Raw genomic sequence first — 13,522 nt, 5'->3', positions numbered from 1 at the left:
AATATATGTTGATGTTGGAACGAAACCTCACACAACCTACCTCTAAAGCGTTTTAATCTTTAGCACAGGGTCATATTTTAGGACGACTTTGGTTTTTGTTGCTTATTCGTTCAGAGATTTTGTGCAAGTTTTGTGTTTAGGATAAAGTTTTAAACTTTACATGTTATCCTGTGAATTGTCTTTTATATCTATAAATAAAATCAATCAGTTTGTTTTGTTCATTAAATCTGAATATATTAGGTCAATAAAGCTGTCCGATAAATGTAGTGCAGTCAAAAGTTCAATATTTCCTCTGAGATGTAATAACAATAATAATATTAATTAAGTATAAAGATGCAGAAAATGGAAAAACTTAGTAGAGTAAAAGTACAAATAATTGTACAGGAGTTGAGTAAATGTATTTAGTTACTTTCCACCACTGTGTGTAAGTGAACATGTCTTATAAATTGAATTGATTGAATAAATATGGAAATATAAAGACAAATAATAAAAGACAATAGAACACTTATAAACATTTTCATTTATTTTCACATTTATTTATTTATGTAAATAAATCTGTATATATTTTGTATACATTTTTTACATATACGTTACATCTAATCTAATCGGTTGAACAATGTTTTTCCCTACCTTGTCCTGGCTCCCTGAACGCCTCATAGCCTTGATTGACAGCTGGGTGTGGGCGGGGCGTAGTGTTGCTCAACATGGCTGCGCCCTGCTCGGATCAACAGGTCTGAAGGTAACGGAGCTCAACTTCACTCCTAACGCTTGTTTTTACCGGTAAATAACGGACTGTGTTTGTCTGTGAGCACCGGGAGTCACCGGGCAGCTGCCGGCGGGAAAACAACGCTGTCAGCTCCGATAGCTCACGTGCTAAAACTCCAAAACACACAGCCGCGGACTGACAGCTCAGCTGTTAGCATGTTAGCTTAGCATCCGGCTGCTAGCTGCGAGCTGATGTAAAGTCTGAGAAGTTTTTATCATTAATGCTAACTGTTAGCTTAGCTTTAAATTTATAACTGCAGATGTGACGTCACATTAATCTCATTAAATTACAGCAGTGACGTCACAGAGAGAGAGAGGGTACTGAACAGACATGAAACACAAAATGATGCAATAATACAGTAAAATGTAATTAAAGTACTGATTGTGCAGTAAAATGTAAAAGTATTTGTGTGTGTGTGTGTGTGTGTGTGTGCAGGCAGGCATCATGTCCTCGCAGCAGGTGAGTATCAATGAGCTCCTCCTCTCATTGGACAGTTCAGAGCTGCAGGAGGCGGAGCAAGTCAGAGCCGCTGTGAACCAGCAGCTGAGCACAGGTGAGTCTACCTGAACTCATATTGATGTCATTATATAAATAAACATATTATATAAATAAACATAATTATGATGATACTTGTTATTATAATGATATTGATATATTGTTTAAGATGCATAATTCTATATTTACCGAAATAAATAAAACAAATAATTATAACAATTATTGAAAGAATGTACAATTATTATTATATATTTTGTTAATTGTCTTTTTCCAATTTTTATTTATTTCCTTATTTATAATAATAATAATAATAATAATAATAATATAATTGTCTTTATTTATACATTCATCTAATATTTTATTTATTTTTATGTGTATTTTCATTTCACATGATGCATTCATGGACCGTCGGAAAGTTGACAATCTGATGATAATTTCTGTTTTTACAGTTTTTGGCTTTAATCAATGGTATTAGATGATAGGTATAACATGCATTTGAAACCTGCCGGCGAGTTGTGGGTTCAGAGGTTGAGACTTCCTGTCTGACGTGTAGTTTCTCCTCAGACCGAGGAGGCGCCGTCCTCTCCTCTCTGGTGGAGTTTTACCTGGACTCGTCCTCCTCTCAGGTGCTGCTGCTCCTCTCCTCCATCAGAGAGCCTCACCACAAGGTCAGCCCCCCTCACTACTTTGTATGTATTAATGTTAAAGTAAAGTTTCCTGCAGAAATGTCTTTAAATGTTTTCAGCCTCAAATCTGGAGATCTGCTGCTTTTCTGTTTTATATTAAAGTGACAGAAGACATTTAGAGACAAACCTTGGACTCTGAGACACTGTGATGGACATATTTTATACACCAAAACATTCACGTAGAAAATAATCTGCAGATTAATGGATGATAAAAATCATCCTTTCTCAGATGTCTCTCTCATTACTTAATATTTCAGTATTTTTATGTGTCTTATATTGCGTTTTATTGTAATGTTTTAGTTTTTGAATTTGAATTGAATTCTAAACATGTAGTTTCTCTTGATACTTAATATCTGTGTTATTATCAGTATGTTGATGATAATAATGTTGTCCAGCCGCTGCTGGAGAAGCTGAACGAGTCCCTGAGCAGACCTGGATCCAGACTTCCTGCTGTGACGCTGCTCGGTCACCTGATCAGGAAGCAGCCTCCTTGGGTTCATCACATCAGCCGCTCGCCGCTGCTGCCCGCGCTGCTGCGCTGCCTCAAGGTACTGAGTGTGATCATGACCTATACCCTTCCTCAGACCTTTGAGCAGGGCAGTAAACGTGTTTGTGTCGTCAGACGGAGACCGACGTGGTGTTCCTGATCACCGGGGTCCTCGTCCTCATCACCCTGTTACCCATGATCCCTCAGGCCGGGAAGCAGCACATCTATGACTTCTTCGATGTGTTCGGACGCCTCGCCTCCTGGAGCTACAAGAACCCTGGTAACACACACACACACACACACACACACACACACACACACACACGCACGTTTAATTCTAAGGAACATGAGAATGTAAGTTCCCATGTTGTTGTGTGAGTGGCTGACAGGAGAACTGATACTTCGGCACCGGCTCGATACCAAACTCTGAAAACGTGCCATCCCTTTAGTTTGACTGAGTCGGCCGTCTGCGGTCATGTGACTCCAGGTTCTGTGTTCTGTTTGGCTGCAGGTCATGTGCCCGTGGTCCACCTGGTGCACCTGCATGCAGGTGTGTACTCGCTGTTCCACCGCTTGTATGGGATGTTCCCCTGTAACTTCATCTCCTACCTGAGGCTGCACTACAGCATGAAGGAGAACCTGGACATCTTCCAGGAGGTCGTCAAGGTCAGAGACCAGAACCTGTCTCTCTCACCTGTCTGTCTCTCTCATCTGTCTCTCACCTGTCTCTCACCTGTCTCTCTCTCCTGTCTGTCTCTCTCTCTCACCTGTCTGTCTCTCTCATCTGTCTGTCTCTCTCTCTCATCTGTCTGTCTCTCTCACCTGTCTATCTCACCTCTCTGTCTCTTTCTCTCACCTGTCTGTCTGTCTCACTTGTCTGTCTCACCTGTGTCTCACCTGTCTGTCTGTCTCACTTGTCTGTCTCACCTGTCTCTCTCACCTGTCTGTCTCTCTCTCTCACACCTGTCTGTCTCACCTGTCTGTCTCTCTCTCTCTCACCTGTCTGTCTGTCTCACTTGTCTGTCTCATCTGTCTCTCTCACCTGTCTGTCTCTCAGCCGATGTTGGAACATGTACGGGTTCACCCAGAGTTGGTCACAGGGACTCAGGACTCCGAGTTGGATCCGTCCAGGTGAGTCTTCAGGTAACACACTGAATGTTTCATGTTTTACATTAAAGCAGCAGGAAGAGAACCTGGATTTTCAAAATAAAAGCGGGCTGCCACCCTGTGTTTCAGGTGGAGGTGCTATGAGGTGCATGACATCGTGATCGAGTGTTCCCGCGTGTCTCTGGATCCTCTGGAGTCGTCCTGTGAAGAGGACGCTTACTCCTCCCTCAGGGACCCCCCCCCCTCCCCCTCCCCCTCCCCCACCCCCCTCCCTCACCTTAACCTCACCTGCAGTCCAGACACTGTCAGCAGCTCAGGTAACACACACCTGCGGGATAAATTACAAAACACAATGTTAAATTATTAAAACCATTAAAATGTAACAATAACAATGAAATCTGAATTCCTCCTTAAAATAACTTTTTTTTCCTACATTCAAATCAAATGGACTCGATCGCAGCGTGTCGAGTTGATATAACGGAGGAAACATTACGAGTCCATTGGACCAGAACCAGCAGCTCTGTGTGTGTAAAGACTTTTAATGAGCAAACATCTTAAAGTTCTAAATGTGCTGATTGACAGGAAGTTCAGTCTGTCTGCTGTCTGCACGGCCCCCCCCACCTGACACTCAGCACCTCCGACTTACAGGTAACACCCTCCTTTCCTACCTCTTTCCTTCTATCCTTCTTACCTTTCCTCCCTCCTTCCTCGCTACATATTGATTGTTTATTGTTTGTGTGTTCAGGCTGATGATGTCACCTGGAGTCCCTCATCACAGTGCGGTTTGTCGACGCCCCCTCCTGAACCTGCTGCTACAGGCTCTGTCCACCCACTGAGCAGGACCGCCTCCATCTCAGGTGAGACACTGAGACTGAGACAGGAGAGACTGAGACACTGTGAGACTGAGACAGGTGGCACAGGTGAGACTGAGACAGGTGAGGATGAGACAAGTGAGGCTGAGACAGGTGAGACTGAGACACTGTGAGACTGAGACACTGTGAGACTGAGACACTGTGAGGCTGAGACAGGTGAGGCTGAGACAGGTGAGGCTGAGACAGGTGAGGCTGAGACAGGTGAGGCTGAGACAGGTGAGGCTGAGACAGGTGAGACTGAGACAGGTGAGACTGAAACACTGTGAGACTGAGACAGATGACACAGGTGAGACTGAGACAGGTGAGACTGAGACAGGTGAGACTGAGACAGATGACACAGGAGAGACTGAGACACTGAGACTGAGACAGGTGAGACTGAGACAGGTGAGACTGAGACAGGTGAGGCTGAGACAGGTGAGGCTGAGACAGGTGAGACAGGTGAGACTGAGACAGGTGAGACTGAGACAGGTGGCACAGGTGAGACTGAGACAGGTGGCACAGGTGAGACTGAGACAGATGACACAGGTGAGACTGAGACAGATGACACAGGTGAGACTGAGACAGGTGAGGCTGAGACAGGTGAGACAGGTGATAGTGTACAAAATGTAGCTGCTCTCTGAAGCCCGTCTGTTTGTCGGTAAACTCCAGGTGTGAAATGTCCCCCGTCAGCCACCATCCTGGTGACGCCGCTGACTGAAGAGAACCAAGATGGCGGTCCTGACAACAACAACCAGGTGAGCTGCAGGTACCACGTTAAGATCTGTTCTCCTCACAGGAAGGCTTTTATTCTGAAGGAGTGTCTCTCTCATCCTCACAGGTGAAGCTGCTTCCAGAGCTGGAGTCCATTCAGCCAATCACAGATGAGGAGGGGAGAGGCCAGAGTGATGTCATCAGTGAAGGTGATCAGCTGAATTATCACCTGTACAGGTTTATCTATACAGCACTAAAGTACAAAAGGTGTCACATAAATAAAATCATGTGTGTGTATATATAAATATATATATATATATATATATATATTTAGATAGATTTATTTATATATATATATATATATATATATATATATATATATATATGGTGCTCCCAGGTCCACAATCGTGCAGCATATGTTTAAAAAATACTTTATTTTAATCTAAATGTTAGAACTATATGTATATATATATATATATATATATATATATATACAAATACACACACACGTATACTGTATATGTAGTTACATGTTGTTGTTTGTGTCTCTGTCTACAGACGCCTCCTCTTCCTCCTCCTTTCAGCCCGTCCTGCTCACCTCCACCCCCGGCCGTGATGAGCCCTCGTCAGGCTCAGCCCTCCCCTCCCCTCCCTGCTCCCTGTCTCTCTGCTTCATCCCCCCTCACCCCTCCACCCCCTCCTACAGAGCGGAGGAGGGAGGCTCCACCCTATTTGGCTCCGCCCTCTCGGCTCAGAGCCCCGCCCCTTCCTATGAGCCCCTGTTTGAGCTCGCTCTGCCCCGAGCCGCCACGCTGTTCATCGGGAGGATGACGCAGGTAAACTGAGCGTCTGAGGGGGAAACAGGGACATTAGTGACAAAACAACTAACAAATGTCTCAATGAGACGAAATGTCTACACGCTAACTTTAGCCGCCGTTAGTTTAGCGGTGGTGGCGTAAAGTCGTGTGACCTGCTGTAGTTCCTTTATAGCCGAACGTTAGTTTCTCACTGCAAAACCATAAAAGTGTGAATCTGTGCAGATTATCTTTCTGTTTATTTTCTACAATAATCTAAAGTCCAGTGGAAACATCACGGCAGCTTTTAGTGGAGGGAACCAGACGCATGGTCGCTGCAGCGCCGTATATTAGTGGAATATTAATTAGACATGTAAAACAGCTCAGCAGGCATATTGTCTGCACGTCGTCCGTGTTTTAATTTATGCTGCAGACATTAGCTGGTTATGTTCAGAGGCTGAAAAAAGTTGTTTCTTTGTACTTGTCCTGCAGGAGGCGCTGGAGAGAGCAGCGGGGGAGCAGAAGAAGGGGGGAGGAGGAGAGGGGGAGGACACGGTTGAGGAGCAGACCTCTGTCTCTCCTCTGGAGGTCCTGGATCAGCTGATCGTCCACGGAGACAACGTCCACCAGCACCTCAGCCGGAGGTGAGAGCATCAACAGAGACACAGCTGGGAGGCTAACTGCAGCACCATACTGACTCTGTGTGTGTGTGTGTGTGTGTGTGTGTGTGTGTGTGTGTGTGTGTGGCAGGTTGTCAGCAGTGAATAAGTCGGTGGATCGGAGTCATTTTGGAGGTAAACAGCAGAGCATGAAAACCAAAGGTACCAGAAACTAACAGATATTATTAACACGATGCTCTCACATTGATGGGATGAAGAAAATGAATTCACCAAATAATATGTTTGTCTTTTGAGTTCACAAAACCTGCACAAATCAGACCAAAATAATAATATATATATATATATATATATATATATATATATATATATCACACATATATACATACATATATACATTATATATATAGAATGTGTATATATGTGTGTATCATATATAATATATATAAATTAATAATTCAATTAAAACAAAATTGACAAAGACAAAATAAATGTGTGTATGCTCCTTAAAAGAGACATTAAAATAAAGAGCTGTGCAGATAGAAGTGGTTATTTTGTGCAGAAAATTTGCTGTAAGGATAAAAAACATTAAGCTTTGATTGTTCTGCAGGTTATTCCAGGTTTCAGGGGCACAACAGAAAAACTGACTGAAGCATGTTCAGAATGTAGTGAGGAAACAGTTCAACCTGCACTAACCAGTTCAACCTGCACTAACCAGTTCAACCAGCACTAACCAGTCCGACCAGCACTAACCAGTTCAACCAGCACTAACCAGTTCAACCAGCACTAACCAGTTCGACCAGCACTAACCAGTCTGACCAGCACTAACCAGTTCAACCAGCACTAAGCAGTCCAACCAGCACTAACCAGTTCAACGTGCACTAAGCAGTTCAACATGCACTAACCAGTTCAACCAGCACTAACCAGTTCAACCAGCACTAACCAGTTCAACATGCACTAACCAGTTCAACCAGCACTAACCAGTTCAACATGCACTAACAAGTTCAACATGCACTAACCAGTTCAACCTGCACTAACCAGTTCAACCTGCACTAACTAGTTACACCAGCACTAACTAGTCCAACCAGCACTAACCAGTTCAACATGCACTAACCAGTTCAACCTGCACTAACCAGTTCAACCTGCACTAACTAGTTACACCAGCACTAACTAGTCCAACCAGCACTAACCAGTTCAACATGCACTAACCAGTTCAACCTGCACTAACCAGTTCAACCTGCACTAACTAGTTACACCAGCACTAACTAGTCCAACCAGCACTAAGCAGTCCAACCAGCACTAAGCAGTCCAACCAGCACTAAGCAGTCCAACCAGCACTAAGCAGTCCAACCAGTGAAATGTTTTATCTGATTCCAGCATCTTCCAAAGTTTTAAATGTCCTAATTTATTCAGTAAAAATGAGTTCTGGTTGAAGGTAAATTATAACGTTATCATGATGTGTTCAAATGTAATCTTTAAAATGTAGTTTTTGGTGAGCACTAACCAGTCCGACCAGCACTAACCAGTTCAACCAGCACTAACCAGTTCAACCAGCACTAACCAGTTCGACCAGCACTAACCAGTCTGACCAGCACTAACCAGTTCAACCAGCACTAAGCAGTCCAACCAGCACTAACCAGTTCAACGTGCACTAAGCAGTTCAACATGCACTAACCAGTTCAACCAGCACTAACCAGTTCAACCAGCACTAACCAGTTCAACATGCACTAACCAGTTCAACCAGCACTAACCAGTTCAACATGCACTAACAAGTTCAACATGCACTAACCAGTTCAACCTGCACTAACCAGTTCAACCTGCACTAACTAGTTACACCAGCACTAACTAGTCCAACCAGCACTAACCAGTTCAACATGCACTAACCAGTTCAACCTGCACTAACCAGTTCAACCTGCACTAACTAGTTACACCAGCACTAACTAGTCCAACCAGCACTAACCAGTTCAACATGCACTAACCAGTTCAACATGCACTAACCAGTTCAACCTGCACTAACTAGTTACACCAGCACTAACTAGTCCAACCAGCACTAAGCAGTCCAACCAGCACTAAGCAGTCCAACCAGCACTAAGCAGTCCAACCAGCACTAAGCAGTCCAACCAGTGAAATGTTTTATCTGATTCCAGCATCTTCCAAAGTTTTAAATGTCCTAATTTATTCAGTAAAAATGAGTTCTGGTTGAAGGTAAATTATAACGTTATCATGATGTGTTCAAATGTAATCTTTAAAATGTAGTTTTTGGTGAGAAAGTAGAATAAATCCAGATGTTTGAAGATGTTTTCAATATAAAACAGATATTAGATGAACTCTGAGCTGTTGAACCTCCTGACAGAAGTCTGAAGTCATACAGGAAGTTGACTTCATGGAGTTAGTGTTTGTTGTTACTGTGGTGTCAAACTGGTATCAAGAGTCCTGGAGTTCCTCTGGTGTTGTATCGACTGCTCAACTTCTGGTATCCTCTCTACTCAAATATCGCTGATTCACACACACACGTGCACCAACAGTACCTATTGTTACGCACCGTGTTGTTCACTTGGAGACTTTTCAGACCCTCTTAGCGACTTTATTTCTAAAACGTAACACATTTAGCGTCTCCTTCAGACCATCAGGGAAAAAGGTTAATCTCTACTGGTGTGTGTGTGTGTGTGTGTGTGTGTGTGTGTGTGTGTGTGTGTGTGTGTGTGTGTGTGTGTGTGTGTGTGTGTGTGTGTGTGTGTGTGTGTGTGTGTGTGTGTGTGTGTGTGTGTGTGTGTGTGTGTGTCAGGAGGGGAGGAGCTCCAGTCTCTGAGGAGCCAGCTGTTATTGGTCCACGGTCAGCTGCAGTACGAGCGGTTCAAGCGTCAGCAACACGCTGTCAGGAACCGCCGTCTGCTGCGGAGAGTCATCAACACCACGGCGCTGGAGGAGCACAGCGTCGCCATGGTAACACACACACACACACCTTCCTTCCTAGTTTTTGTCTTTCTGTTTTCTCTCCTTTCATTATTATGTCACCTTCTTTACTTTCAGTATTCTTCTTTACATTCAGTAGTTTATTGAGACAAAAAAATATATATATATACTTACAAATATCCAGGTGTGTGTGTGTGTGTGTGTGTGTGTGTGTGTGTGTGTGTGTGTGTGTGTGTGTTGCAGAAGGGTCAGCTGAGTGTGCAGGACGAGGAGATTCGTTCTCTGAAGTCGAGTCTGCAGGAAGAACAGAGACGATACACACACCTGCAGCAGGACACACACACACACACACAGCAGCTGCACACACACATCCAACAGCTGCTACTGCAACAACAGGACGAGCAGAGAGACAAGCAGAGACTCAAGGTACAAGTACACACTGTACACACTACATACACAGGGTATACACTGTATACACACTATGTACACACCGTATACACACTGTATACACTAACACACTACGTACACACTAAGTACACCCTGTATACACACTACACACACTAATACACACTAGTCATCAGTATATAAGGTTATGTTGATTCTGTTCTGTGATTGGCTGTTGCAGAGCGAGCTTCAGGAGTGTCAGAGCAGGCTAAGAGATCTGGAGGTGGAGCTTCAGAGAGCCAATAACAAGGCTTACAATGCAGAACACCAGCTGACCCAGCTGTCACTCAAGGTGAGATCGTTTACTAATATCAATATCTTTGTTGACACGACGTACAAATATAAATAAATGTTACTAAAACTAATGAAGGAAAAACAAATATGACAATATGTGATAATAATAATAAAAAAACAGATTTTATAAAGAATCAAAGACTCTCATTCGAAGCTTCTGTTTTTCAAATGAAGTTTTAAGTAGTCCGTCGTCATATTTAGGACGTCATTGCAAAAAATAAATAAATAAAGTGATTGAGTCTTTTTTTTATTAAATCAACATTCTTTAATGAATATAACTTGTTAGTGAAAATGTTGTTTTTGAGGCTGAACCCAAACAAATATGGATAGAAGTACAATATCTGGTTGGATAAAAACATTTGCATTTCGGATATAAATACATCTATGTTTTCTCAATAAATGCAAACCAAAGACAAAAAGTAGACAAAGTATTTAATCTGAATCGTCAGCATATAGAAAAAGCTCCCTATTAGCTGCAGATTTAATATAATTTACGTATTTTACAGTAGTAGTAGTGGTCCTAAGGTTGATCCCTGTGGAACACCACATTTACATACATTACAGTAGTAGTGGTCCTAAGGTTGATCCCTGTGGAACACCACATTTACATATGTTACAGTAGTCGTGGTCCTAAGGTTGATCCCTGTGGAACACCACATTTACATATGTTACAGTAGTAGTGGTCCTAAGGTTGATCCCTGTGGAACACCACATTTACATATGTTACAGTAGTAGTAGTCCTAAGGTTGATCCCTGTGGAACACCACATTTACATATGTTACAGTAGTAGTGGTCCTAAGGTTGATCCCTGTGGAACACCACATTTACATATATTACAGTAGTAGTGGTCCTAAGGTTGATCCCTGTGGAACACCACATTTACATATATTACAGTAGTAGTAGTCCTAAGGTTGATCCCTGTGGAACACCACATTTACATATATTACAGTAGTAGTGGTCCTAAGGTTGATCCCTATGGAACACTACATTTACATATATTACAGTAGTAGTATTGGTCCTAAGGTTGATCCCTGTGGAACACCACATTAACATATGTTACAGTAGTAGTGGTCCTAAGGTTGATCCCTGTGGAACACCACATTTACATATATTACAGTAGTAGTGGTCCTAATGTTGACCCCTGTGGAACACCACATTTACATATATTACAGTAGTAGTGGTCCTAAGGTTGATCCCTGTGGAACACTACATTTACATATAGTACAGTAGTAGTATTGGTCCTAAGGTTGATCCCTGTGGAACACCACATTTACATATATTACAGTAGTAGTGGTCCTAAGGTTGATCCCTGTGGAACACTACATTTACATATAGTACAGTAGTAGTATTGGTCCTAAGGTTGATCCCTGTGGAACACCACATTTACATATATTACAGTAGTAGTGGTCCTAAGGTTGATCCCTGTGGAACACCACATTTACATATGTTACAGTAGTAGTGGTCCTAAGGTTGATCCCTGTGGAACACCACATTTACATATAGTACAGTAGTAGTAGTGGTCCTAAGGTTGATCCCTGTGGAACACTACATTAACATATGTTACAGTAGTATTGGTCCTAAGGTTGATCCCTGAGGAACACCACATTTACATATAGTACAGTAGTAGTATTGGTCCTAAGATTGATCCCTGTGGAACACTACATTTACATATAGTACAGTAGTAGTGGTCCTAATGTTGATCCCTGTGGAACACCACATTTACATATATTACAGTAGTATTGGTCCTAAGATTGATCCCTGTGGAACACTACATTTACATATAGTACAGTAGTAGTGGTCCTAAGGTTGATCCCTGTGGAACACCACATTTACATATATTACAGTAGTATTGGTCCTAAGGTTGATCCCTGTGGAACACCACATTTACATATATTACAGTAGTATTGGTCCTAAGGTTGATCCCTGTGGAACACCACATTTACATATATTACAGTAGTATTGGTCCTAAGGTTGATCCCTGTGGAACACCACATTTACATATATTACAGTAGTAGTATTGGTCCTCAGGTTGATCCCTGTGGAACACTACATTAACATATGTTACAGTAGTAGTGGTCCTAAGGTTGATCCCTGTGAGCTGCCATTAATATCTACAAATTGAATATGAAGATATTTGGTTAGAAAAACACATGTTGTGGATTCTTTGTTTACTTTTGGACTTTAAATGCTGGATATCAGACTCTGAAACTGGAATCTAATTCTAATAATAGTTTAATACGAAAATATTAGTGCAGCCTCATCTTTATCTCACACTGTGCACACATAAACACAATCAATATACATTGTTTTTAAATGTTGACGTTATGAATGGTACAGCACACTGTTGATGATATTTTAGTATTTTCTGTATTAAACGTGCGTCTCTCTGTGTTCAGCTGTGCAGCAGTGAGCAGCTGCAGCAGCAGATCTTCTTGTTGAACCAGCATCTCGTCCTGATGAGAGAAACGAACAGAGTTCTGAATGAACATCTGGAGGGGGGGGGCACACACCGCCACATTGTGAGGACGTACACACACACACACACACACACACACACACACACACACACACACATAATGTGGGTTGTTTATACACATATGTTGAGGCGGTGTAAACCCAGACGCTCCTGGGTGCAACATAACGCATATAAAGTGAGTTCAGTGACAAACTCAGTGCTGAAAAAATAAAGTTGGGATTCCTGTCCTGTCCAGAATACAGTCACACCTCTTCAGAAGGACGTTTTCAGTTCACCAATAGAGAACGAATGGTGCGTTTCTTTAAGTGTTGCTGCCGCAAGGAATTGTGGGCCGGCATTATGTCCTATGCCTTAAAGCAGGGGTGGGGAACCTCCGGCCTCCGGGCCCTATACGGCCCGCAAGACCATTTGATCCGGCCCTCGAGATAATTCATAAACGCACGCAAAAAAATCCACTAGAAAAAAACAAATAGCAATAGAATAAAATGGACTGTTTTTCCCTGGCCAAGGTCAAGGCCCTTGAACACAACACGAGCGGAACGTGTCATCACATGGTCACGTCATGCCATAAAAATTCAATTTTAAACGAGACCCATTGACATCAGCGAATACAGCGGGCGAGTGTAAACAAGAGAAAGCTGTATGTAGAATGTTGCACTTTCCAGGAGAAATGGACAAACGATTATTTCTGTGTGGAAGTTAAAGGCCAGTGTGTCGAGTTTGTGCGCACGCGCTTGCGGTGATGAAAAATAATCTCGAGCGTCAATACAGCACGAAACATGTCAAACTGCACGAGCTGAGAGGACGAGTGAGTTGGTCCCAACAAGCAGCTCTCTGCAGAGCGGAACATACAAACATGGACAGATAGAGAGGTAGACCCC

General features: G+C 42.7%; 1 protein-coding gene across 1 annotated transcript; it reads left to right on the top strand.

The window, feature by feature from the left end:
• The first annotated feature begins 672 nt into the window (after positions 1 to 672).
• On the top strand, positions 673 to 13,227 carry LOC115004749 (hamartin-like). Its single transcript, XM_029426420.1, is given in 20 exon segments — positions 673 to 739; positions 1,202 to 1,319; positions 1,826 to 1,929; positions 2,343 to 2,495; positions 2,570 to 2,714; positions 2,946 to 3,100; positions 3,492 to 3,565; positions 3,671 to 3,791; positions 3,793 to 3,858; positions 4,124 to 4,189; positions 4,287 to 4,398; positions 5,062 to 5,147; positions 5,231 to 5,312; positions 5,662 to 5,939; positions 6,390 to 6,541; positions 6,648 to 6,718; positions 9,300 to 9,457; positions 9,671 to 9,853; positions 10,053 to 10,163; positions 12,562 to 13,227. Coding segments are annotated over 19 exon segments (2,517 nt in total). The 5' UTR covers positions 673 to 739; positions 1,202 to 1,210; the 3' UTR covers positions 12,853 to 13,227.
• Positions 13,228 to 13,522: the final 295 nt, after the last annotated feature.

This window comes from Cottoperca gobio, unplaced genomic scaffold (assembly GCF_900634415.1).
Source record: "Cottoperca gobio unplaced genomic scaffold, fCotGob3.1 fCotGob3_176arrow_ctg1, whole genome shotgun sequence".
Classification (NCBI taxonomy): Eukaryota; Metazoa; Chordata; class Actinopteri; order Perciformes; family Bovichtidae; genus Cottoperca; species Cottoperca gobio.
Note: the sequence above shows the minus strand (reverse complement) of the source record. Positions and strands in the feature narration are given on the sequence as shown.